Here is a 27,945-nt window from a genome sequence, read left to right as displayed (position 1 = left end):
GCGGCTGCTGTGGGGGTTATGCTGGTCCTGGTGCTGGTGGTGCTTATCCCAGTGCTTGTGAGCTCCGTGAGCACTGACGCGGGACACTACGAGATGCTGGGCACCTGCCGCATGGTGTGTGACCCCTTCATGAACAAGGGCACTCCCCCCAGCTCCACCACCTCCACCGGGCTGCAGGCCGAGGCTGAGGCGCTCAGTGACAACAGCAATGTGCTCCCTCCCTCCACGCTGCTGCAGGGGCCACAGGGCAAGCCCGGGCGGCCGGGGAAACCTGGACCCCCAGGACCTCCCGGAGAGCCCGGCCCACCAGGACCAGCTGGGCCACCAGGTGACAGAGGGGAGTTGGGCCGGACAGGGGTCTTGGGGCTGGGGGGTAACGGAGCTATCAGCACCGCCACCTACAACACCATCCCACGGGTGGCCTTTTACGCTGGACTTAAAAACCCACATGAAGGCTACGAGATCCTCAAGTTTGATGATGTGGTCACAAACCTGGGCAACAACTACGACGGAGTGTCTGGCAAGTTCATCTGCTCCATTCCAGGCACTTACTTCTTCATCTACCACGTCCTGATGAGAGGGGGAGATGGCACCAGCATGTGGGCAGACCTCTGCAAGAACGGACAGGTCAGTCTCACTTTTTAGAATCACTTTAGACTCAAGTTTCAAATGACTCCACATGAGCTTTGTATGTACTCTATACAAGGCTCTGTTTATCTCAAAGACAGGCTTCTTTATTTGACATTGTGAATCATTTAACTGTCTCCAAGTTGCTGCACTCTTGTACTTTTTGCTTGAGAGAATGAAATGATCCTCCTACACAATCTGCACCTTCTTGCTGCCTCACATCTGCACATCTCTTCATGACTCAGATTTTAATATTTTGTTAAATACATTTTTCATTCCCAAAGCCACAGAACCTCTCACATCTGTGGTGCGGCTGAGCTTCGAGCGCACAGCTGTGGCTCACCGCGCGCCTCCAGACACTGTGACAATGTGTCCTTATTTCTCCTGCTTCTGTCCACTTTAACGTGATGCTCTCTGACATACACGCACGGACAAAGCATGCCAAGATGTCCCTAATACATGTTTCACTGGACTGTTTCAAAAATAGTATTATATGGTAACACTTTATTATAGCTACACCCTATTTTCCCCCAATAAAACACACAAAAAAGACTTAACTCATAATGAAGAAAATTTTTATTAGTTAAGGAAGAAATGGTTTATTAAAAATGGTTCAGTAACTACTTAGTGACTACTTAAGTAATACCGTAACTCCTATATATTCCTAATCCGTTGATTAAGTATTTAGTAAGCCGGAATCATTCTTAAAAAACTCATTATAAATCTTGTCTTTATTCGTGCTTTATTAAGATTGTAAATAGCTGTTATTATATTTAAGTGTTACCAGTATTAGCTTATGCTACTGAACAGCTAAAAAGGCATACATGCACATTAATTAATATAGCTTGTTATTCCTTAATTCTATTATTTTTAAGTGCTGTGAATCTCTTCATTTTAAAAGAAATGGTCTAGCACTTACAATTATTAATACAAACACTTCTGAACCTGAGAGTGGGTTGAGTTAACTTGTATAAAAAGCGCTGCTGATTTGCAACGCCTGTGCCCCTTGCCCTTGGTTTCACACTGAATCTAACACATTACACTACTGTGACATGCTCTGTTCCCGCCTGATTTTTTTTGATGCATCATTTTAATGGTTCTCTAATTGTATTTTGCGCTCCAGAGGCTCTTCTCACGTCGGTAATGTGTGCCAGTGTACTTTGCAGTTTCCAATCACATGTCTTAAGTGTCATCTGCAACAGATTTCATAAAATGTCTAGTCACAGTTTTGGGGAAAACTTGTTTTGCCAAGATTGGATCAACTGAATATAATTACAAAGGGACTATGCATTCGGAAAACAAAATGGTGTAAAAGTTGGCTTGTTTTTTCCTTGCAACAAATGGCACATAAATTAAACTGAGAAAGTGTGTGCTTGCAAATCTGGTAAATGACTTTTTTTTTTTTTTTAATCTAAATTGCATTATGCTTTTTAAAAATTTACAATATAATAATAATAATAATTGGCTACATATTGAAAGTTATGCTGGGCAGTCAAGCCCTCATAAACTGGAACTATATGATCTGAAGAGCATCTTGTTTTTGCCTAGTATTTTTGGCATGACGCCAGTTGTTGTAGAAATATTCTATTTCTGATAACGGACTTAGTTTGAATCTAATTTAAAAAAAAAAGTTTGTTGTTCCCATAGCAACAGTAGCATGTGTCATGTGTTATGTGCTGTACAAGACACCACATGTAGACAACATGACATATACAAGACTCCTACAGGGGTTGTACAATACATCATCAAGTATCATCATCACTATATTTATTTAGGAAACATTTATTACATTTATATCTAATTTAATTTTAAAATATTTTCTTCTACTTTATGATGTGCACCCAAATGGAAAGGGTAAAGTTTCATTTCATTCATTTAATTTAACAGTTACCATTATCCTCCTATGCAAACACGTACAACATAATATTTTCATTAATGATCCTTATTTCCTCTATATCTTTCTAATATTTTGTTCTGTAATATTTTTAGAACTGCAATAGAGCTACAGGATTTTATGTCTTTACACCGAACATTCCACAACAAAAAGTTGTATCATTATCATTGCCATTTTCATTACATCACAGGAACAGACTGCATAGCTTATTTCTCCTCCTCTATTCTGTGAGTTTTATGCATTATTAACATACAAACTCCATTGCCCAGCTCTGATTAAAGTGTTAATATGATGTACCCACAGTGCTAACAGTGAATAACAACCATTGGCAGAGCTTCACGGCTTGAACTACCGCTACCAGAGGTTAATTTCTTTCTCCTTTCCAAGTTCACGCCAGCACAAACCCCTTTTCCCCACTTTGTAAAACATCTCACTCACCAATATTGTTTACGGGAGGGGCGTAAAAAGCACTGATATATAATGGGGTAAGACAGAACATATGTTGCCATAAAACTCCTTCTGTTGCGTATCCCTGGAGGAGGATGCCAGGGTACTTAAGTTCTTTCGCTCGCTCTACCTCTCCCGAGACCCATGTAATGTTTATCAAGTAGATCCTCACCTCTTTATTTTGCGTCTTTTGAGTCTCACCCTAACCCTATGCAAAAGCCAAAAGCATCAAGTCAGGTTTTTCCCCCTCCTCTGTCTGCATGTGTTTATTAGTCCAGCTTGAATAGAAAACCCAAGAGGCGAGCGCAGTTAACGGCTCTGAATAGTTATAAATGCGCTCACCGTGTGCTTCATCGTTGATTAAGTACAGGGAAGTCCAAGCAGTCGTACCAGCGCTTTCCTCCACTCATTAAGACAGTAAAAATCCATACAAGCTGGGTGTATAGTGCAATGCCAGGGGAATAGAAGACAATACCAGTGTTTTATCATCTTTTGGCTCTTTCTCAAACTCCACAGTGGTATCCAACTTCTGTACTGCTATGCGTTTCTTATACTACAATATAACATCAAAATCTCGCCTTGCTCACATGAGGAAAAAGCAAGATTTGTCCCTGGGATTTTTGACACTTTTTTTTTTTAACACTTTTTTATGCTAGACGACAAAGCGGCTGGCCAGGTAAACAAACAGACACGTCTATTTTAAGTTATTCAGATTTCAAGTCACTCTGCATTCCCATAACACTTACTCATCATCTGCCACTGTTGAATAACTTGCAGAAACGGCAATATGCAACCTGAAAACTGTATGGAAAGTCATGTTTAAAAGGTAAATTAACCCAAACTTGAGTCCTTCTTTATAATTTTCCTCTATCCAGGGCTGTTTGCGGCTTTGTGGGGGGTCATGGGCAATATCTTTATGGGGCCCCAATTAGCAATTAAAACTAAAAATATTAAATAAACTGTATGCTTCTTTATATTACTAACTTTTAATAAATGATACTAAACTAAAACTTGTGTGTGGATGTATTTTGCATTATTTTAGCCTTTATTGGCATCCTTTTTTTTTTTTATTTATTTATTTTTTATTAGAAAGATTACATAAACAGGATGAATGAACTAAACATTAATGGAGCAAAACACAATGAGAAGTGTTTTAAGATGGTTCAAAATGCAAAAAAAGTCTTTGTGAATACAACATTGCAGACTTGCTAAGCACTTAATAAATGTTGAATATTTGTACTAGTACTAGTTGTTGTTTTGGGATTTTCCGCAAACAGATATCTATCCCAGAAGACAGGGAAAGTTACACAGTGTCTCTTTAATACTTTAACATCATGTACCTGTCCTCAGAACAGTGACAATTAAGACGTATTCATCAGATGCGCTGAAGGCCTGAGGGACGCTGTGAAGACATAGTTATTGTGCTATTGTGCCAAAGAGTCTATTTCACTGTAATTAAAAAGCTTGAACCAGATCCAGAAAGTGTTTGCGCTCCTCGTCTCCGCTCCCCTCTTAATATTGTTATTAATCCGCAAAACCGTTTCGGAGTTAATTAAAAGCAACGACTTCAGCGTCAGTCTCTCAAGAGGGCCATGCTGAATAATCACTCTGTCTCCTCCTTTAATAAGCTGTGGTGTCCTTCGTGGCTGTTCCCCCCCCCCGCCATCGCCGTGGTTACATTCCACTCACACACACAACGGAACATGTAACCCCCCCTCCCCTCGCCCCAAACCTCCCAAAGTACCACACCCTCTGCCCTGCCATCCCCCTCCCTCTGCACCCTCCCCCACTGTGATCTGCCCTCCAGATCTCCTCTAGACTTTTCATCAATGGACATAAATCGTTTTGATGTGACACGGGTCAAATAAATTAAATGTTTTCAGGTTAGAGTTGTGTTGCCAGCATTCGTACATTAAAAATTTCAACATACATTTTTTCTTTCGCTTAATGAAGATGTTAAATGTCAATTGCTTTGAGAAATTATACTATAATTTAAAAGTGATGGTTATAACAACATTTGCAGAAATAAATTAAGAGGTAAGACTTAATTTTAGATATCCATAAATCAATTTACTTTCTCATTAAGTGCAATGTAAAAATGTGATATCTAAGCGCAACCAAACGGATTAGACTAACTGTATTAAAATGTGCAATAATACATTAGAAATATTTACAATTATAACAATAACAATAATAATAATAATGATAATGATAATACATAAAGCGTATATACTTTTTTGGACACTCGAAGACGCTTAAAGGTGCAATTTAAGGGTACACCACCTGCTTGTCTCTGTGACGATGTTATTGCTTTGTCTGGAATATTCCACAGTACTGACATTAAACGTGTTCATCTTGCATTCATTCAAATAAAGCTGTTTTTACTGCTCAAAAATACCTCTTCACCTCTTCGATACGGTAGATCTGTGTAACTTAGCTTGATAACGTCACATGCTTGTTTTTATGGAAATGGCCAAGTCGAATACCATATTGTGGCACATTCCAGGCAAAGCAATAACATCTCCATGGAGAAAAGTAGTGAGCGGAGCCTCCACCAGAAAAGTTACACAGCGCACCTTTAAAACTACAGCTTAAAGGGGCACTATGTGAGTTTTTAGGTGTAGGTTCTCAAACCAATTCTCCATGGAGATGTTATGGTTTTGCCAAAAGTAAGTGATTCCAGACAAAGCAATAATATTTTCATGAGGTAAACAAGTGACAGCTCCTTCACCACAAAAGTCAGTGCATCTTTAAAAGTGATTCTCAACAATAAAAATGTAAGTAGACTGATAGACGAGACATTTGATAATACTCTCTTGCACAATAACATGGCCATTTGTTTACTATTGCCAGTTTTCCCATCATCCTCTCTTTAATGTACACAAATGTAATGTTTATGCTACAGTCAGGTTAAGCCCACGCATTGTGCTGAGCATGTGGTGTCAATCCTAACATTAAACAGGAGCCATCTGGAACAGCCTCTGCCATGTTTGATTTCATTATCGACAAACTGCACTTTTCTTTCAAATGTGTTAAAGACAAACACTGGTTTATTCAGATGGATGACATTTTTAGCTTGCTGTTTAGTCAGTGAAATGAAGATTTGGGTCCTATATGTAAAATATACAGGCCAAATTTTGGTGTGTGTAATTTTGTGGTATATAGGAATAAGCTTTAAATTAGAGTCCAGGGCTTTTTCAATAATTGTGACTACTCAGATAAAAGAATAATAGTGAGAACTAAAATGTAATTATTATGAAAGGAAAATCATGATGTTTCTTTTCTCAATAATCATAACAAAAAAAAAATTAACAGAAATCCCTAACAAACACATACGTATATATTTCTTATATACATTTGCAATTGTAAGAATGCTCAGAATGTTGTAATAATAATAACTAGTAGCATCACTCCAAATGAAAGCCAAGGCTACACATGGCCATGATTGATGTTAAGATTCTAGTAATGTTCTGGCGTACCATTCTTCATCGTGGTGTGACTGCTGCATAAAGCTCCTTTGTATGTCTCTGCGCTGACACAGAGAGAGTCCTGTCCTGGGGAGACTAGCTCTAAGGAAGAAAAAAAACACCAAATCACACTTACTCCTTAAAGATGCACTGTGTAACTTTACTGGTAGAGGGTCCGAAACCTGCTTGGGTCTTTACGCACGTTATTTCCTGGAATGTGCTACAGTATGGCATTTAATTTAAAGGTGCACTGTGTAATTTTTTTGGTGAATAGTCTGTTAAACGCTTTTCTCCATGGAAATGTTATTGCTTTGTTTATGCTTCACAAGTAAACATCAGATCTATGAAGAGGCAACCACAGTCAGAATGATTGTTTTTCTCTGGATTTTTGAGCGATAAAACCACCTTTAATTGAATAAATATAAGGTAGATCTGTTTAATGTTATACTGTGAAACATTTCAAGCAGAGCAATGACATATCCATAGAAACAAGCAGGTGATCATCAGACCACCCTCCACTAGAAAAGTTATACGATGCACCTTTAACGATCTCAATGGAGACAAGCAGACCACAGCAACAGACCAAGTTACAAGTCAGATCTGTGGTGAAATAGGCCTGCTCAATTTATTAATATGTTACGTTGTTACGTTTTTGTGGTAGTTTTGAGAAATAAAAACGCCCGTAATCGAATAAATTCAATATATATTTCCCAGGCAAGCATCCCAGGCAAAGCGATAACATCACCGCGGAGACGAGCAGATGGCGCACCCTCCACCAGAAAAGTTACACAGTGCACCTTTAATATAAAATCGACCCCTCCTCGTGCTCCCTACATGCTACCCGCTAACCCCTTCTTCAGACCTCGCCATTCGCTCTGATGTACGCCATGACACCTCCTCTATAATCAGGTTGAGAGGTGCGGGAGGAGGCGGACCTTTTGGCCTTGATCTGCTGTGTAATTGGACATCGAATTTGACACTTGGTCGACTGGAACATTAGAGAAGGCCTAATTAGGTGCGAAGGCTATTAAATGAAGATTGGCCCGTGTTGTTAGGAAATACCGCGCAGATTGAAAATGTCAAGAAGACATCGGGCTGTCATCCTCCGCCCGCCGCCTGAGAAAATCTATCATTTATTGGTTAAGTTTCAAAAGTCCGAACTGCCCACCACTTGTCTGAAATGAGTCTATTACTTCAGCACAGATCCCGCTGAGAGCTCTCCACATGGTGCGTGCTGGCATCATACACACAAGGGACAGACTCTAGAAGTGTCAATCTCTCAAATGAGCTCAAGTGACTGTGGAAAATATGTGAATAATATTAAGTGCAATGTTCATGGTTTTAGGGAAGATAAGATATGATAGGATATGTGCATTTAATATGATGTAAAATTATTTAGATCCATTCTAAATCATGTATTTCATATGACGATAGTTATAGTGGAGAAAAGATGAATATGGAATCTAAATATTTTCCACTATATAGATGATTTATTTGTGGTGATTCTAGAAATTCTCTTTTTCTCTATTTTGTGAAGTATAGTAAAATATGTTAAGAGTAATAAGTGAAATATGATTCTATCTTCTGCGACAAAAACACAACTAAATTTGACTGCTTATAGTATAATTTTAGATTTTAATAAAGGTTCACTCTAACTTTTCTGTTGAGTGGTCCTCTACCTGCTATTATTCCTTCGCCTGGAATGTTAGTATGACATTAATGTTATCTTATATTTATACAATTACAGATTTGACCTTTAACTTAACCTGGTCCACCACCTGTTTGTTTCCCTGGAGATGGATTTGTTTAATGCCATGCTGCGGAACATTCCAGGAAAAGCAATAAAATCTCCATAAAAACAAGCACATGGTGAACCCTTCACTTCTAAGTGACATAACGCACTATTAAAGGTCCTTTATTGCCAGTTTAAATTCATGTTATAATGTTGTTAACTCTTCAGAAACATACCTGAAGATGTGTTTTGCTTCACACATTTTTGTGTAATCCTGCATTATTAGTTTGTCTACATTTCCAAATCTGTTCCACCTTATGATGTCATGAAACGGTAATTTTCAAGCTGGTAGTTGAAATGATTGTAGTGTATGGATTTTAAAAACACAGAGGAGAACTTTTTGTATTAACACATGATATCACAAGGTGGAACAGAGTGTTTTAATTTTGAAAGAAGAACTAAACATGAAGGATTTGGGTGTTAGATATGTTTTTGATGAGGAAACGACTTTATAACACAGATCAGAAAACAGCATAATATCTGTCCTTTAAATCTAGACTCAAAATTAGTTTGAAATTAAGTCAAGACATTCATCTTTATTATATTATGAGCAGATTAGCCTGATGTTAGACACACAGACGTGGGAAGGACGGATTGCTTCACTCCGCAGTGCTCAGTGAAGCCTATAGTGTTCAACATGTTCTGTATTGACTCTGTGGACCTCTCCATTATAATGAAAGCCATATGGGAGCAGACAAGTGCGCCCCTGCTTCTCCTTATGCAAACTTCTCTATCTTCCTCGGCTCTCTCCCTATGCTCCTGACATTTAGCTGATATCCACAATTATCCTGCTCCTTCTTCAGACCAAAGCATGCAGTCAATGGCTCCTAATGACTCACAGTCTGGTCTACATCACTTCATGTGTTTAATACCTCCTCAAAACAACATATGGCTATCACATTTAGACTTGAAAAATGTTTTGTTTGCTTTTGACTTTGTATTTGTAAAGTCGAATGAACTAACGCTATATTGTAGAAGTTCTAACTTTTTTCTGTAATGTTTCAACAAGCTTTTAGTGCAAAGTTATTACAGTCTTTTTTCAAATGATTAAAACCAAGAATTCAAGGTGCTATATTACACCAAATTGACTCTTGCGCACTGTTGGGATGTTGTTTCCTCATCAAAAACACATGTTGTTGTGTTTGGTTCATTCACACATGTTTGAGTAATCTTTTATTATTAGTCTGTCTACTTCTCCAAAGCTGAAAATGCTCTGTTCCACCTTGTGATGTCATGTAGTAGTGTGCAAATTAACCTCTACCTTTTACCTTTAGATCACCTGACATTGGCAATTCCAAGGCTGAAATTTTATTTTATTTTTTTTAAATGTGAGTTTAAAACACAGTGGAGCACTTCCTATTTCACAACATGACATCACAAGGTGGAACAGAGTGTTTTCTGTTCCACTTTGAGAAGAACTCAGCCTAAATTTGTGGGGTTTGTGAGTTAGCAGTGGCAATCCTACACTGACTGAAGAGAAAAAAAAAAAAAATGTGCGGACTGGGGGTGCAGACTGGGGGGGTCTCATTCCGCCCCCCAGAAGATGCCCCGTTGCCCACCCCTAAGACCACCCCTGTGTGTTAGACATGTGTGAATAAAACAAAACGCAACTCCAGGTGATGAGAAAACAACGTTATAACATAAATCAGAAAATGTAATATGGGCCCTTTAAGTGTTTGAAAACAGTAAATTCTCCATGTTGACTGCACTAAAATGTAGTACAGGACCCTAGCCTATATACCAGAAGCTTCCTATCTGCTATAAGGCTGTGACAAGATCTCATGCTACAAGATCTTGCAAGATTAAGTTTCTGCAAGATTGTGCGAACATGCAGAAAATGATCTTTTTCCATGTGTTGTATTTGACTTGGATAAAAATAGGGTTAAGCGTCTGTTACAGCTAATGAGAAGCCATAAAGTCGTGCTACAGTGACAGCAAAAACATAAAAAAAATTGTATGCCCAAAATTATTAGTTTATTATAAATTATATCAAAATGATGTCTTCTCTCGTTGTCATGGTCCCAATCTCATATCTAATCTTTTACTGTGGGAATTCTACCTGTGTGACTTCCCTAATGCAAGACAACAATAAAGACCAAGGAGGAGTTTGTCATAATCCATAACATTTTCAATAGACTTTTAATTATATAGTCAAATGCATTTTTTCCCACTGGATTTTAACAGATGGGATGCAGATTTCTTATTTTCATAACTAGAATAACCTGTGTCTTATTGTTTTCTATGTTTTTAATAGTTGTCTTGTGACTTCGATTGTCTTTGTCAATTCTGTGTTTGTGTATGACACTTTGACCAGCTATAAAATCTTTTAAGTACTGCATAAATAATGTTGGTATAGTATTGTATTGTGATATCCACATATTTTGGATATTGTTCCATCATAAATTATGTTCACTTATCCTGGCTTAGCACTGGCATGACAATGTTGTTTTTGTATTGACTGAACAACGCTCATACCAGTTCTCTCAGTCATTCTACTTCTTAAACTTAAACTTAGACTTAGACACATTTTATTGATCCACAAGGGACATTTTTGGACAGAGTAGCTCACCCATCACAATATATTATAATAACTAGGAGCAACAATATAAATTGTAATAATATATTTAAAATAAGTAGCAAAAATGACAAGAAACTGGTGTCAAATAAAGCATAAGAATATGTATGTACAAGTAAAAATAAAATATAGTAAAACAATCAAACCAAGTCAGTGTTTTCAAATGGCTTTAAACAGCTCCATGTCTGCATCAGAAATCTAAGTTTTTAGCACCTCCAGAAGCAAAGTGACGAATAAAATCTACTAGCATGTGAATAACCCACTGTCACATTAGCAAAACCTGTAAAAGTGTTCATACAACATTTACACTGAGAACAAAACTCTTAAACTCTGATGTAGCAGAAGAAGAAGAAGACGCCTCGGGGAAGCATTGGTAGACAGAAAAAAAAAAGCACATACAGGTGAACAAAAGGTGTAAAAACGTCTTGGAAGAAGTGTTTTTGCAGACAATGCTCCCAGCTATGATTGGGTTCTTCTTTGTCAGAGTTCCAGGAGTAGACAGCATGTAATTAACTGGCAGTGATGAGAAAGGACTAGCTTGGTTTCGGGTCAAAGTTGATGCCTTCACCTGGTCTATCTTCTGGGGTTTTGATTTTGACCTATTTGTCGCCCTGAACTACCTTTGACTTCTCGGGATGAACTGCTTAGGAAGTATCCCCAACACTCAATCAGCTCCGACACCTGACTTCACCTTTGGCGTTTAGTTCGTGCAGTGACAGCAGTGCGAGAGAGGCAGAGAACAAGGAACAGCCGGTGTTGTTAATTCAAGAAGACATTTTCTTCGTGGCAGATGGCAAATCTCCTGTAACCATTTCATTCTGGTATCATCTTTTACACTGAGAAATCAACCTGTACGGTGCAGGAAGACCTATGTGTGTTCTGATGAGAGGTGCCATTTGTGTTTCCTGTTATGGTAATGTTGTGCAATCCAACAGAAAGGCTTCAGAGTTCAAAATTACACTGAGAAAAAGACCTCAAAGCCTCGACTGCAGTCATGATGAAAATAATTCAATTAATTTGCATACTGTTATGTTAAAGGTGCATTGTGTAAATTTTTTGGTGGAGGGTCCATCAAATGCTTTTCTCCTTGGAGATGTTCTTGCTTTGTCTATAATAGGGGTATGCAAAAATATCAAAATATCGATATATTATGTATATGTATTGTTAAATGTGCTGATACAGTATCGATATCGTGGGCTGCTGTATCGGTATATTGCCAAGAGTATTTTTTGGTATATTTTAATACATTATTTTGTTACAACGCTACAGTTTTGTTGCTTGTTTAGTGGAAGGAAACTCGTTTATGCAACACATTTGACATTTTCACTGTTGTGATGATTAAAATGGATGTTTCATATGAACTTTGCACAAGAAGTGGTTTAACAAAGACTTTTAGTGTCACAGACATGAATTAGCCTTTATTCTTTATTGAACTGTATTGAATCAATTTGAAAGATATCGTATCGAATCGAAAGATCACTGTATCGAGATATGTATCGTATCTTGGCCTATGTATCGAGGTATGTATCGTATCGGCAACTTCTTAATGATACTCAGCTTTAGTCTGGAATGTTTCACAGTATGGTATTAAATGTTTGTATCTTCATGGAGACAAAGGTACAGTTCAGATCTGTGGAAAGGCAACTCCGCTCATATCATCATCTTTATTCCTGACTCATGGTCCATTTTTAAAACAGACAAAGGCAGTGACAATACAAAACAATAAACATTTATGTTTTTAAAAGACAATCATAACAATGTCTCCACATATCTGATATCTTATTGCACTGAATGTTATATTTGTGAGTGACATTATTATTTCATTGTCTGATTTGTTCAGTCTGCAGATAAAGCTGTACATCATAGTCAGAATGTCTGTTTTTCTAGGTATTTTTGAGCTAAAAAAAATAAATAAATATTGTCATTTAATGAATAAAGATAGAGCTGTTTATTATCTTACTATGGAGCAATGACAGCCACAGAAACAAGCAGGTAAAGGACCCTTAACCAAAAGGTTACATAGTGCACCTTTAAAGAGTGTTATAACGTTGTCCCTCATCAAAAACATCAAAAACATGCTTGAGGTTTTAGATGTCCTCCATGTGTGTTTAGGTAATCTAGCAATCTCTCCTGGACAGATTCAAACCGAACATGTGGTTGGTAGTATGAGTCTACACTACCCATGCAATTTTTGATGAATATACAAAAGCAGGATACAACTTCACAAACCTGATGTAATGTGCAGCGGAATACACACCGGCTGTAATGTGATAGAGCTCTGAAGGGGGCGTGACTTAGCATGGAGAGCAAAAGGAGGGGTGACACATTACAGTAATTATTGTAATATCATACGACATCACAAGTTGGAACATGGTGAAGAGGAGTGTTTTCTGCTTGAGAGAAGATTGTAACATAGATCAGAAAATAGTATAATTGGGCCTTTTAAGTAATAAAATAGAGTACGTCTTCCACCAGTGTCTAAAAGTATCTCACTGTCACTTTGCTCTGGGGCTGACGCTCTGAGCTGCTATTACACATGCAGTCCACGGGCGCACTGTGCAAACACAATTAAACGCCTGCACACTTTGATTTAAGGAGGGCCAATAGACTAGTCGATCCAAAATGAAGGCTCAACATCAAGTCAACAAATCCCTGTCACAGACGCCACCAGACATGCCCTTGTCACACTCACACCAGACAACAACGTTTACAAGAAACTCCGGGTCTGTCAGCTGCTTTGTATAACATAACCTCCGAATCCAGCGCAATTGGCCTGTAGTTACTGCGGTGAATACAATTTGTAAACGCAGTAAGTCGTGCGAAACTTATCTGACATATTTCACTGTCATTATTGATAACGGTGACATTCAGTTTTGACAAGAGCAGAAGAACGAGAGGAGTATTTTTTGCTTGCCTTTGGTTAACTTGACACCACAAATGATCTGCCTCCAGTTAGAGGGGATTTTGCATTTGAATATGGCGTCAAAAGTAAACTGGTTTGCGACCCTTGCGGCTGGATTATAGCAGAATAAATAATGTGATTTCTGTACTGTCTCAAATTCTGTGATGGTCATTCAGAAGTGTAGGGCTGTGCAAATAATCAAATTTTAATCAAGATTGCGGTAGAGTCATTTCTAATTGTCGATGATATGCTTGGGGAGTTCTACAGTCACTCCTCTGTCAGGAAAAGCATGCGGTTTGGAGCAGTGTTCAGACTTTAAAGGAATAATTTGACTCTTTGATGTGTTTAAAAAACTCTTTTAATTTCAGAAGTAAAAATATATTACATAAAAAATCATGATAAAAAAGTTCCAGTCCCGTTGAGGATTCAGTAATTTTATTAAACCATGACTGTGCTGGTGTTTCTTCAGCATGTTGTTCAGTCAGAGCCTTGACGAGCCGCTGGACACGACACAAGCAGAGAAAACACTCACACCTTTGGCTTACATGGTCCTCAGACACTCCTCCTTGCATCTCTCACTCTCTCTGTCTCTCTTCCTACCTCTCTCTCTCTCTATCCCTCTCTTTCACTCATTCTCCTCTGTCTCTCTCTCTATCCCCCGCTTTCTCTCTGTCTGTCTCTCACTTTCACTCCCCTCCTGTTCTCTTTTTTCTGCTTTCTCTCTCTGTCTCTCTCTTTGTTTCACCCCTCCCCTCTCTTTCTTTCTCTGTCCTTCTCTTTCTGTCTTTCTTGCTCTGTCTCTTTCTCTATCTCTCTCTTTCACTCTCTCTCTTTCTTGCTTTCTGTCTCTCTTCTCTCAGTCTCTCTCTCTACTTCACCCGCCCTTCCTTTTGCTGTCTCTCACTTTCACCTCCTTCCTCTCTCTCTCTCTCCCTCACCCCCCTCTTCTATCCCTTTCTCTCTTTCAGCCTCTTCCATCTCTCTCTCTCCTTCGCTCTCTCACTTTCACTCCCCTCCCCTGTCTCTTTTTTCTGCTTTCTCTCTGTCTCTCTCTCTCTCTCATTTCACCCATCCCCTCTCTTTCTCTCTCTCTCACTCTGTCTCTCTCTATCCCTCTCTTTCATTCTCTCTCTATTTCACCCCCTCTGTTTCCCTCCTTTCCCTCTCTCTCTTTTTCACTCCCTCCCCTCTCTCTCCCTTTCAGCCTTTTCCGTCTCTCTCTTTCCCTCTCTCTTTCTCTCTATATTTCAGCCCCGTCCTCTCCCCTATCTCTCTATCTTGTCTATCTCTCTCTCCTTCTCTGTTTCTCTCTCTTCTCTCACTCACTCTCTTTCTCTATTTCACCCCTCCCCTCTCTTTCTCTCTCTCCTTCTCTCTCTCCTTCTCTGTTTCTCTCTCTCTTCTCTCAGTCTCTCTCTCTACCCCCCATTCACTGCTCTCCCTTTCACCTCCCTCCTATCTCTCTCTTTCACTCCCTCCCTCACCTCTCTCCTATCATTCAACCCCTTCCCTCTCTCTTCTCTCTTTCTGCTTTCTCTCTCTCTCACTTATCTCTCAGTCTTTTTCTCTCTATTTCATCCCCCCATCCCCTTTCGCTGTCTCTCACTTTCACCTCCCTCCTCTCTCCCTCTCTCTCTGTTTGTCTTGTCCCCTGTACATATTCCTAGTGGAGGTGGTGCGTCTCCTGTCGCCCCTGTCGTTTGGCCCTGTCTGTCCATCAGGTACATGAGCAGTCTCTATATTCACTATATTAGATCTCACCTCGTCAACAAGGCCTCACTCATCATGACACCGGCCTCTGTGTATCAGCAAGTCCATCACTCAGATTGTATTAGGTGTAATAATAACCATATGTTACAGACAGACATACTTCAAACATGATGGTGAGACTAAGGAAAAATGATAGATACCTATTACCAGTTCAGTTTGACACCATGGTGCTATTAATACATAAATACATCACAAAATAAGTGTAGTTTGTCAAAGGTCCTATTACACAAAAGTGACTCTTATGAACTTTAAGCGATGTTATAATGTTATTACTTCATCAAAAACATACCTGGAGTTGTGTTTTGTCTCATACACACACGTAACTATAAAACCTTATAAAATACACTATTTCATCTTATGTCGTCATCTGTTGGTAATTTTCAAGTTAGCAGCTACCTTTAACTTTTTTATTTATTTATTTTTTATTTTTTTGCAATTTCCATCCTGAAATTATCCTGATTATCCTTGATTCTAATGAAGGTGTATGGAGTTTAAAAAAACAGTAGAGCACCACACCTCCCTGTTTCGGAGAAGAACTCAGCCTAAATATGCAGGGATTGTGTGTTAAATGTGTGTAAATGAAACAAAACACAACTCCAGATATGTTTATGATTAATAAACATTATAATATAGATCAGAAAACAAAATAATATGGGTGCTTTAAAGGCGCACTATGACATTTTTCTAGTTGTTTGCTTGTCTCCATGGAGATATTTGCTTGCATGTTCCATAGTATGGCATTTAACATATCTTACACAGTACTTATCCATCTTGTATTTATTTATTTATTTTTATTACTGATATTATAATTAGGGGTGTCAAATTATCGCGTTAATTGCGATTAATTAATTACAGTCATATTTAGCGCGTTATGTTTTTTAATCGCGTTAATCTCATTTTTAATCTCTAACTTTAGTGTTTCTGTATGCGAGTTGCTTTATTATAAAACCTGTTTTTAATTGTTAAAAAAAAAAAATCAACATTCGGACCCATCTTGACAGGTATCAGTATCTTGTCGTATGCAGCTTTTTCATTCACATATATTTTTTTATACATTGTTTATCACTATGGCAACAGCACTCATGTTTCCATCATTCTGAACTCATGGACAGCCTATGTGCAACCCTTTCGGCTTACTTGTAATAGTAGTAATAGTAGGGGTGTCAAATTATTGCGTTAATTGCGATTAATTAATTACAGTCATATTTAGCGCGTTATGTTTTTTAATCGCGTTAATCTCATTTTTAATCTCTAACTTTAGTGTTTCTGTATGCGAGTTGCTTTATTATAAAACCTGTTTTTATGTGTTGTTGGGACAACAACACACATACACAAAAAAAACACATTTATACATTTTTTTATTTCGGTAATTCCACTCATTGCCGGAAACCCACACAAAACGCACGCAGTAAGAGCGTAAGTAAACGTCATGTTCACGTTGGCGGCGTCAGTCACAATGGACGAGGTCGAAGAGCCAGTAGAACAGAGTCAGCAGTGCACAGGTAAAAACACATTCGTGTCTTGGAAATTATTCTCCCGACGTGAAATATAAAAGAAAATAACAAATATAATATCGCCTACAACTTAAATGTCACTGGGACACGCACACAAACACACACACAAACACAAACAAACACACACCTTCATCATCATCATTAACCTGAGAACGCGCGGACCACGTTTCCTTCCGTAGTTACTGCGCGGACACCGACGTGCTCCCGTGAGCCGCGTGTGGATCGTGTTTTCTCGCGTACGCGGCGTAAACCGCGCTTCCTCCTGTGCGCCTCTAAACCAGAACTAACACCAAGACTAAAACCAGGACTAAACCAGGACTAAACCAGGTCTAAACCAGGACTAAACCAGGACTAAAACCAGAACTAAAACCAGAACTAAAACCAGGTCTAAACCAGGTCTAAACCAGGACTAAACCAGAACTAAAAACTAGAACTAAACCAGAACTAAAACCAGGACTAAACCAGGACTAAACCAGAACTAAACCAGAACTAAAACCAGAACTAAAACTAAAACCAGGTCTAAACCAGGACTAAACCAGGACCAAACCAGAACTAACACCAGGACTAAAAACCAGGATTAATTCATTCCAGGATTAACTAGGACTAAACTAGGACTAAAGCAGGTCTAAACCAGGACTAAAACCAGGTCTAAAACCAGTGATCTCATATATAAAGCATTTCTCTATCAATAATATTTTTAATATGGTTAAGGAAAGACTGGACTTTTTATTGTCTTTAAGTAGACAAAAGTTATTATGTTCAGATTTCCTCGTCTTTGCTGCTTTACAGCAAACAGTTTCTTATTCATGGAGACTTGGGCTCAACAGACAATTTGGGGAGATTTGTTAATTAAACAATAAATGACTTTATCAAGTCACTTGTTTTTTTTTCTATATCAGTCTTTTGATCTGCCACAACAATGTAATAATGAATTTAAATGAAAATACCTCAAATTGAAGCCTTTTCTCAGCAATTTTTAGGTGAGATTAAAATGAGATTAATTAGATTAATTAATTACAGATCATAATTAATTAATCTCTCATTTTTTTTTAATCGCATGACAGCACTAATTATAATGCGTTGGCTTGAAATACATGCATTTGTTTTGTGAGCAGGGTTGCATCAGTGACTTGGCCTAGCGGTGTCACCTGCGTGTATTCAGACTCAAATGAAATGACGGTTTTAGATTGGTTACATAAGTAATTAGTTTTAGAGTGGGTGTGAATGTTGATAACTTGAATCAGCCCTGGTGGCAAAGTGGCCTTGTACTGTTGTTGAACAATATTTCCATGGTGCTTTGCCTTTCCTTAATTGAACAAGGCTGTATCGATTATATAATATGTAAAGTGTGCAGATTTTTTCTATCCTTTGTGCGTATAGGGTGTTTACGGAGTGTTTTCACCCCACTCAGGCTTACTGTCACAATACCTTGTGAGAGAAAAGAAGTAAGAGGTAGCTCATTTTTATTCTAAATGTTTTTAAAGGGCCCATTTTACTCTATTTTCTGATTTATGTTATTATGTTTCCTCATTAAAAACAGACCTGGAGTTGTGTTTTGTTTCATTCATGTTTAACACACAAACCTTGCACAATTAGGCTGAGTTCTGATCTCAAACAGAAAACACTGTTCCACCTTGTGATGTCATGTGGTGATACAGGAAGTGCTCCACTGTGTTTTTAAACTCCACACACCTTCACTGGAACCATTTCAGACAATTTCAACCCTGGAATTTTGTGTCTCTACTGAACTAAAAGTGAAAGGCGTCTGTTAACTTGAAACGTAACTCTTCATAACATCGTAAGGTAGAACAGCACAATTTGAGCTACTTGCATTATCAGTATTATTTACAATGTTATGTCTCTTGGCACGTAGGTGAAAAGTTCCTCCATCCTTATTCACGATCATCAGTTTTTTATAATTCACTTTAAAAAAAATCACATTTATTGAGGCCCATGTTGTTTTAGAGCAAATATACTTTTCATGACATTTAAAGACACATTTTTATTAATCTCATAAACCCGACCTTAACACCAGGTAAATCCAGACTCTGAGGTTAAAATGCTCTTCCTCCATTGCCTCCGATAAAGTCAATATTTTTATAAAGTTTCATTAAAATCCCAGGTGACAAATCCTGCACACTTCCCTCTCTTGCCCCACCATCGCTCTCCCTCTTTTTCATTCCCTCACTACTTCTATCTCCCTCTTTCTTCTCCTCTATCCTGCCCTCCCTCTCTTTGCCTCTCTCTCCCTGTCTTTCTCATTCTCTCTCTCCCTCTTTCTCTTGCCCCTCAACCACCTCTCCTCCTCTCTCTCCAGCTCTCTCTTCCCTCCCCTCCATTCATTGTCTTATTCTCACCCTTTCTATGCCTCTCTCTGTGCCCTCACTCTCCTTCTTTCACCTTCTCTCTCTCCCACCCCCTCTCTTTCGATTCCTCTCTCCCTGTCTCCCCCTCTGCCTTCCTCCTCCTCATCCTCTCCCACTCTTTCCCCCAAACCCCGTTTCTCCCCTTCTCTTTCACCCCCCCTCTCTCTCTCTCTCTCTGTATCTCCCTCCTTCCCCCCTCCTCTCTCACCTGTGCTCTCCCTGTAATAAGGCTGTGTTGACTTTGCATGGCGTGGGTACAGTGCCTCAGATTAATATGCGCTGGACTCGTAGCATCTGAAGATTAGAACAGGAGCGAGTGTTTGCACATCGATATGAGCTCAGCCACATTTAATCATCAGGATAAACAAGAAAAATTTACAATATTTCACATATTATTGGGTCTTATATGTCAACTGGTCTTAATACTGTATGAGACGGCTATCAAGTCTATTCTTAGTGGTGTTCCTCTGTCCACTCTAATTGATTTAGCTGAAAAAATACAGGATAAATACAGGATAAAAGATAATTCAGGATGAGCTTAGTTGCACAGTGGTAGAGTGGTTAACATCTTCATCTTTTTGTCCTGCTTATAAACACCCATATGTTTGAAATGTAGGAATATGAATGGATAATAAAAATATAACAGTGGCTGGTTATTTGAAAACCAAAAAAAAAAAAAAATCATACTTTGATGGGGCTCACCACTCTATGGTTGAACCTGGTTGAGTCACTTGTTTCCATGGAGTTAGTTTAGTTTAGTTTGGATGGAGAAAAGCAGCAGCAGATCCTACATATTTAGGCTGAGTTTTTCTCTAAAACATACAACACTCTGTTCCACCTAGTGAAGTATCATGGTGACTGCCTAAAACTTAGCTTTGTAAGACTTATTGGTCATAATGCATCGCTCCGTGCAAGTTACAAACATGGGTGGGAGGCGCTAGCCTGTACTGAGGTAGTAATGTGGAAAAGAAAATAATTTTTGGGCCCAAGTACCTATGAGCACAGGTCATTGAAAATAATATGACACCATCTTGGCTTCACCTTCCAGATTTGATTATAGTTCTATGTTTAAATTGGGGAACTGCAGCATCACAACTTTATAGTGATAAAGCCTTTGTAAACTGATTTATAAACCCACCTTCTGTTATAATCAAATCAAGCATGTTTATTAAGGGCTTGAATGCAACCATAGACAGTATAAAGAATTGGACTAAGCCAGTGTGACATCACCCATAGTCAAATGAAGTTCATGAGGCTAACTGTTACAGGGGCGAATTTGGAGCCAGGCTCTCTCTTATGAATATGCATGTGAACTTCCTATTTGGAACGTGGCAGCTAGTGCGATAGCTATGTTCATTTATATATATACAGTCTATGAATACAACCCAAGAATCACTTGGTTTATTTGGCTTTGGAAATGTAGACAGACTAATAATGCAGGATTACTCAAACATGTGTGAATGAAACAAAACACAACTCCAGGTATGTTTTGGAGGAGGCAACAGCATTATAACATGGCTTAAAGCTCACAAGAGTCAGTTTTGCGTAATATAGGACCTTTAACACTTCTACTTGTATAAACCATGGTTATCTCTCAGATCTTCACCTTCCCCAACCCTTTGCTCTGCCTGTGAAGTCACTGTGTTTGAAATGTGGGAATGTAAATGAATAAATATGACTGTGGTTGGTTATTTGTTCATAAAAAGATCATTTGCTGTTTACTATGGACATAAAATTTGCAATAAATATTTATAGAGGCTGCCTAGCACTTCTCAAAGGTGTGGGAATGAGACAGATCAGGGGGGAAATCTTCACCACAAGTTTGTATTTTGCGTAGGGGTGAGTGATATTGACATTAATTAATATATGGTAGGATTCTCCCTATATTAATCATATCAGATCATGTGTTTGTAAGTCATCAGATGTGCTAAAAAACAACAGTAAATGATATTGGACAAAAATGTATGGACCATAAATCACAAGATTATCACTTGCATTACAGTTCTACACTTTGAAAACCACTGTTATAGAACATATACTTGATATTCTAATTTTACATCAGAGTTAATTTTGTTGACTAAATATATAAATAAAACTATTTCAAAAGCAGCAATAATTACAAATATACTAATTTATATATTTGATGTCTTCCACATGTATGTAGAAAGTAGTAAACATTAAAAAAAATAAAAATTATCTTGTTGTGTACATACATTTCCATCAACTAAAAATACAAATATTATAAAACACTAAATATAAATAAATTAAAACAATGCATGGAGACTCGATCCCACTTTTTAATCTCAGACCCTTAAACCAAACCAGTGTCCCATGAAACAATGCACAACAATTTTTCTAAATTAAAATGAAAATGTATTTTCTGGTTCTTAAACAAGTATGGATAAATCAAAATATTTGTATGACATTTTTGTTTACTAAAAATTTAATTGAAATTAAGGGTCTTTTTGGTCTGTTTGAGAAATTTGACTCTTTTCTTTTGAGCTTTACGCCATGTTGTTACCTCATCAAAAAACAAATCTGGAGCTGTGTTTTGTTTCATTCACACATGTTTGAGTAATCTTTATTATTAGTCTGTGTACATCTCCAAAACTCAAAAGGCTCTGTTTCACCTTGTGATGTCACGAAGGAAAAGTTTTCAAGTGAACAGCTACCTTTTACCTTTAGCTCAGTAGAGATGATCAATTGGTCACACAGTGTATTCCCACATGACACCACAAGAGAGAAAAGAACTTAAATATGCAGGGTTTGTGTGTTAAACATTTGTGAATGAACACAAAACACAACTCAAGACATATATTTGATAAGCAAACAACATTACAACATAGATCAGGAAATAGAGTAATGAGGGCCTTCGAACAGTTTCAGTGTGATCTTGTATACACACCATCTCCTATTACTGTTTTACACCTGCACAAATCCGACTCTACTGCAGTATCTCTAGCCCTAAAAGTACTATTTACAAAAGCATAGTCGGTCACATTATTCAATCCACTGAGTTCATATATTATTATTTTCTCTCCAAGGAATGTAGCAGTGCATTAAACTAAACAACTTGCTGCTGCGGTGGTAATGTGGGTCCATTTGGCTGGGCTTGTGAATAGCGCGTGGGATAAAAGGCGGTGATTCTGGAGGAGGTCAGCTGAAGTAGTTCTCGGGCTCAGACACTTTGAAAGAGGCTGTTGTTTAGACGTGTTCTTAATGTGGTATTAGCCACATACTCCTGCACACTGGTTCAGCTAAAGTGGCACCCAAATGGCACCTCGGATACTTAAATGCTTTTTGCTGTTCAAACGAATGAGAGATCAGTGACCCCTGTGTCCCAGGCTACACCACGAAACACATCTCCGGAGACATAGTTGGTTTCTATCAAGTGCTTTTAACGGATCTGCGTCTTATTTACTACTGTGTGCACAGTGCGTGTCACTGAAAATGGTGATTTGAGTGCGTGGAAATCAAGAAGATGTTACCAATATTGTCGGTATATTACTAAGTTTACAAACATCAAATAAGATCTCTGTGAATTATTCTGTGACAGATTTCTGTATGTATTAGCAAAAATACTTGTTGATGAATAGTATGTAACTTTTTAGCCCAAAAAATTGACTGAAATAAAGACAAACAAACAAGGTAATTTTTATTGTACAGAAAAACATACATCCTTATTGTTAGTGCTATAATCTGTGGCTATAATCTCTTACATTGTGTGGCATGAAACTTACCTTTTCCATGCATGGTTTTATTAAAATTCTACAGTATTTCTACAGAATTAAACAGTATTTTTCAGTGCAAAAATCAACATTAATGAATTTAGATGGAAAAAATGTCTAAAAATTGTCATTAATGTCAAAGCTTTTAGAAAAGTCAGTTCAATGTATTATTTCTTCTTTCTTTTTTTTTTTTTTTTTCAAAATTAAGTTGGATAATTAGAAGAGCAGTCATTTGTAAAAGATGGAGATTTTTACACTTTAAACATATCCAAAGTAAAATGAATTATGGTAAAATTCCACGGATCTGATTCTAAACATTATCCACACAAACCTTTAAACAGGATGAGTGTTTTTAACTAAACTTTCCTTATTGGCCATTACGCCTGTCATGTGCACACTTGGCACAAAACTGCATTATTGAGCATTTATTGTACAGAACTGGTCCAAAGCCTGTGCCCAAGTGGACTTTAGAGACCTGATAATGAGCCACACAAAACACTCACCATTGATTCTGATCCGACCTTGCTGACCAGACTAAGTGACTAATTGGCTTCTTTAACCAGTGGCTTTTAAAGGATGTACTGTATATTGTCCACTGTTTTCCTATTTTCATTGCAAATTGATAAAAATAATGATCTTCGTGTTTTTGGTCGATTCCATTTCATTAAAGTTGGGTTCAATACTGTGGTAAAAAAATAGTCGTCTTTTAAGGGTCCTAACAAGACCCTTAAAAGACGACTATTTTTTTTTTACACACAAAAAACGAAATACAATTTTATTTAAAAAAAACTTGTATATCTGGCATTTATTCAGTTACAGGTGTTTTGAATGCTAAAAGTACCTTGAAAAACATACATTCATACTTGGATGGGGCTTGCCTTTCCACAGATATGGCATGTAATTTGGCATAGTGGGGTCACCTGCTTGTTGCCATGGAGATAAAGGTTAGTTTAGTTTGGAGATGAGTCTGTGGTAGACCCTTCACTGGAAAAAAAATGTTTAGTGTAGCTTTAAAACTTTAATCTTATGTTATGAAAAAATTAATTCACAGTTTGCTTGTGAGTATCTCTGAGGGTTACAAAGATAAGAGCATTTTTCATTTGAATTATTGTTATCTTTTGTTTCAGTTTCAATTCAGTGAGAAAAAAGTAGCTGTGTTTGACCATGACACTTTGGTTGCATGAATCATCTACAACACTGTACCACTAAATTACCCACAGACTTTACACAGCCTCATCTGTAACTACCACAATGAGCCGGACCCTTGTCAATGCTGCAGAATGTCACTGTCCAAAGACGGCGGTGTGCGGTCGAAGTGGGGTCAGAGGTCGTGACTGTTGCACACGGCTCAGTCTAATTGGTCCGAGAGCCTCAGCTGTAGCCGGCAGCAACCACCAAATGACCTTTATGGATGTCACTGGTGCGATCCACTAAGTTTGCCAACGTCACATAGGAGGAATACTTGAGATTTTTGAATGCGAAAAGGGCAAGAATATTACATTGTTGATATGAATATTTTCTGTTATCATTTGTAGTAGCAGGGCTTGATGGGGAGTCTTTTACTCACTAATCACTCTGTCACTCTAGTTCTTTTTATGTTAGTCTTTAAAGGTCCTATATTACACAAAATTTATTCTTGTGAGCTCTAAACTATATTATAATGCTGTTACCTCTGCAAAAGTTTGAGTAATCCTTTATTATTAGTCTCTACAAAGCTCAAAACGCTCTGTTCCATCTTGTCATGTCATGAAGCAGTAGTTTTCAAGTTAACAGCTATCTTTTAGAGAGACTGACAGGTCCATTTACTGTTGAGAAAAGTCTAAATATGCAGGATTTCTGAGTAAAAAAATATGTGAGTGAAACAAAGCACAACTCCAAGAATGTTTTTGATGAGGAAACAACATTGTAAAGCATAATACAGGCCCTTTAAATATTAAACTCTAATATTCAAACATAATTGTAGATAGTGGATGTGTTGTGTGGGGTTGTCTTGTGTCTAATCTTGCCGAATGACTTGGTACCAGGAAACCCTGAGAAAGTGCAAGCTAAAAATCTTACTGGTCAAAGTTATACACAAATCTCCCTGCATTTGGCCAGTTGGCATGGTGTTAAAGTCAAGCCCTGATTTTTTTTTTTTCTCTTTCATTTTCCTCAGAAGTTGACAAAGTAAACTACAAAGTTCAGTAACTTCTAATATAAAACCTAAAAGTAAAAATCATGATTACTTCTTCTGCTGCGTACACTTTTCTGGTGGGTCTGGACTTCCACCTGCATGACTCTGTGAAGTTATTATTGCTTTGCTGGAATGTTCCAAAGTGTAGCATTAAAAATATTTATATTGCATTATTCTTCAAAAATATCTTGAAAAACATGCATAGTTGAGTTTCTGCACAGACTTGACCTGGCCTAGTGGTGAAGTTTAATACTATACTATGAAACATTCCAGGCAAAGGAAATTGTCTATTACTCTTTACCAGAAAAGTTACAGTGTGTCTTTAAAGGTGTAACTTTTCGGTTGGGGGTCTGGATATGACATTGCTCTGCTTTGAATATTCCGCAACATGGCATTAAACAGATCTACCTTATATTTATTCAATTACAGGTAGCTTCATTGCTCAAAAATACGTAGAAAAACAAGCATTCTGACTGTGAGCTTTGCCTCTCCAGAGATCTGACCTGTAATTTGGCCTGGTTTGGTCTCCATAATGATAGAAAGGTTTAAAGCCATACTGTGAAACACTTCTGACAAAGCAATAACATCTCCACACAGAAAATCATTTGACAGACCCCCCTACCAGAAAGGTGCAGGTCTATTCTAATTCCTTTTACTAATTTTTAATAGCAGTTGAACTCACAATGTACAGAATATTTAAATGATTCTAAAACCATCTTCTGCAGTACTTTCCCATAATATTTCTCAGTCCTCCCTTCGTGAACCCTGGAGCGCTGGCTGCTGTTGACTTTTCTATTGTTAAGGACCTTTTGTTAGGGCAGAATTTGAGCGGCTGAAGTTTTGATTGAAACCATAAATCCATCTGACAGAAAGGCCTGAGGTTTCAGAGACCCTGCGTGCTCCTGTTGGTCTAATACCAATTGAAGCGAAGATTTGAGCTGTTGTCCACCACAAATCATTCATTTTTGTAAAAACTAGACAACATAATATCCCATACAGACTGGATCTTTAAGCACATTTCTTACTGTTGTTACTCTGGCATTAATACAAAACCTGATATATTTTTGGCCCAATTTCTGTTCCCATCATTAGCTCTGCCAACACAATGCTAAAAAGTACCTTAAAAACATGCATTCATACTTTGACCGGACTCGCCTCTCCACAGATATGGCCTGTAAATTGGCCTGGTGGCATTCCCTCCTTGTTTGCATGGAGATAAAGTTTAGTTTAGACCAGCATGTGGTGGACCCTTCACTTGGAAAATGCTTAGTGTACCTTTTATTCTGTTTGTGAAAAAATGCTATAATGTAAACACTGATTCACTCCTTGCTGTTTGAGCTGCTGACCACCACAAATCATTCATTTTTTATTAAAACTAGACAACATAATGGCCCCATACAGACTGGATCTTTAAGCCCATTTCTTTCTGCTGTTACTCTGGCATAAAAACAAAAACTGCTATATATTTTTGGCACAATTTCTGCTCTCTTCATTAGCTCTGCCATCATAATGACATTTAATTTGTCATATTGTGTTCCGCTCTATAGTCTGTGTTTGTGTTAATGGATTTTTAATGTGTAAAATGTTGTGTAACCTTATTCTTGTCTTGTCAAGGTCTAATTGTCCAGCTGTGTGTCAGTCAAGTACAGAAATCATCGTCACTAGTTGCATTAAGTTACTTTGTGTTTAGGCTTATTTGTATGTTTATTTTATTCAGTGTTATTTCTCTACCTTGTCAATTCATCAGTTGAAATATTTTTAATTCTAATTCTAATTCTGCAGCCATTTGTTACTGTTTTGTTTAAAAATAGAACAAATATGAATTGAGGCAGGAAATTCAAATAAACTGTCACATTACAGTGCACCACCTTTCTTTACCAGTGGGAGGTCCACATGGAGGTCCAGCGTAGCTCTGAAATGTTCTACAGTATGGTCTTTAAAGTGTTTAATATACAAAATCAGCTCCTCCAAATCTGAGGCCATGGTTCTCGATGGGAAAAAGTGCCCTCTCCATGCGGGTGGAGAGTCCCTGCCCCAAGTTTCTTAGGGTCTTGTTCACGATTGAGGAAAGGAGGCAGAGTGAGATTGACAGGTGAATTGGTGCAGCATCTGCAGTGATGCAGTATCGGACTGTTGTGGTGATGAAGGGGCAGAGTCAAAAGGCTTTACATTCCTACCCTCACCTATGGTCATGAGCTTTGGGTAATGAGCAAAAGAAGATTGCAGACACAAATAGTCAAAATGAGTTTTCTACCTGGTAGTGTCACTTTCTTGTCTCCAGGGAAACAAGTTTACGCCCTTTTGTGGAACATGAGATTATTTTCAGAAATTTACATTCAGCTCACTACACATGCCTTGCGCGGGTGGAGTGCCCCCTTCCACACCAGTTCACTTAGTGGCTACACAAAACTGGCTGTGTGTACTAGGCCTCATCATATCTCCTCTTTATAGCCCTTGTTGTAAATCCTTATGTGATCCCCCCACTAAACCCACCATCTCTCTCTGTTCAGGTCCGAGCCAGCGCCATCGCTCAGGACGCAGACCAGAACTATGACTATGCGTCCAACAGCGTCATACTACACCTGGATGCTGGGGACGAGGTCTATATCAAACTTGACGGAGGCAAAGCTCATGGAGGAAACAACAACAAATACAGCACCTTCTCTGGCTTCATCCTGTACGCAGACTGA

General features: G+C 38.1%; 1 protein-coding gene across 1 annotated transcript; it reads left to right on the top strand.

Moving 5' to 3' along the window:
• LOC110169546 (C1q-related factor) lies at positions 1-27,945 on the top strand. The gene is made up of 2 exons (XM_020935091.2): positions 1-627; positions 27,766-27,945. Exons 1-2 carry the CDS (start codon positions 19-21, stop codon positions 27,943-27,945), a joined length of 789 nt encoding a protein of 262 aa, XP_020790750.1. The 5' UTR covers positions 1-18.

The sequence above is a fragment of the Boleophthalmus pectinirostris genome, unplaced genomic scaffold, assembly GCF_026225935.1.
Source record: "Boleophthalmus pectinirostris isolate CB_2022bp ecotype Guang Dong unplaced genomic scaffold, ASM2622593v1 HiC_scaffold_17, whole genome shotgun sequence".
NCBI lineage: Eukaryota > Metazoa > Chordata > Actinopteri > Gobiiformes > Gobiidae > Boleophthalmus > Boleophthalmus pectinirostris.
Note: the sequence above shows the minus strand (reverse complement) of the source record. Positions and strands in the feature narration are given on the sequence as shown.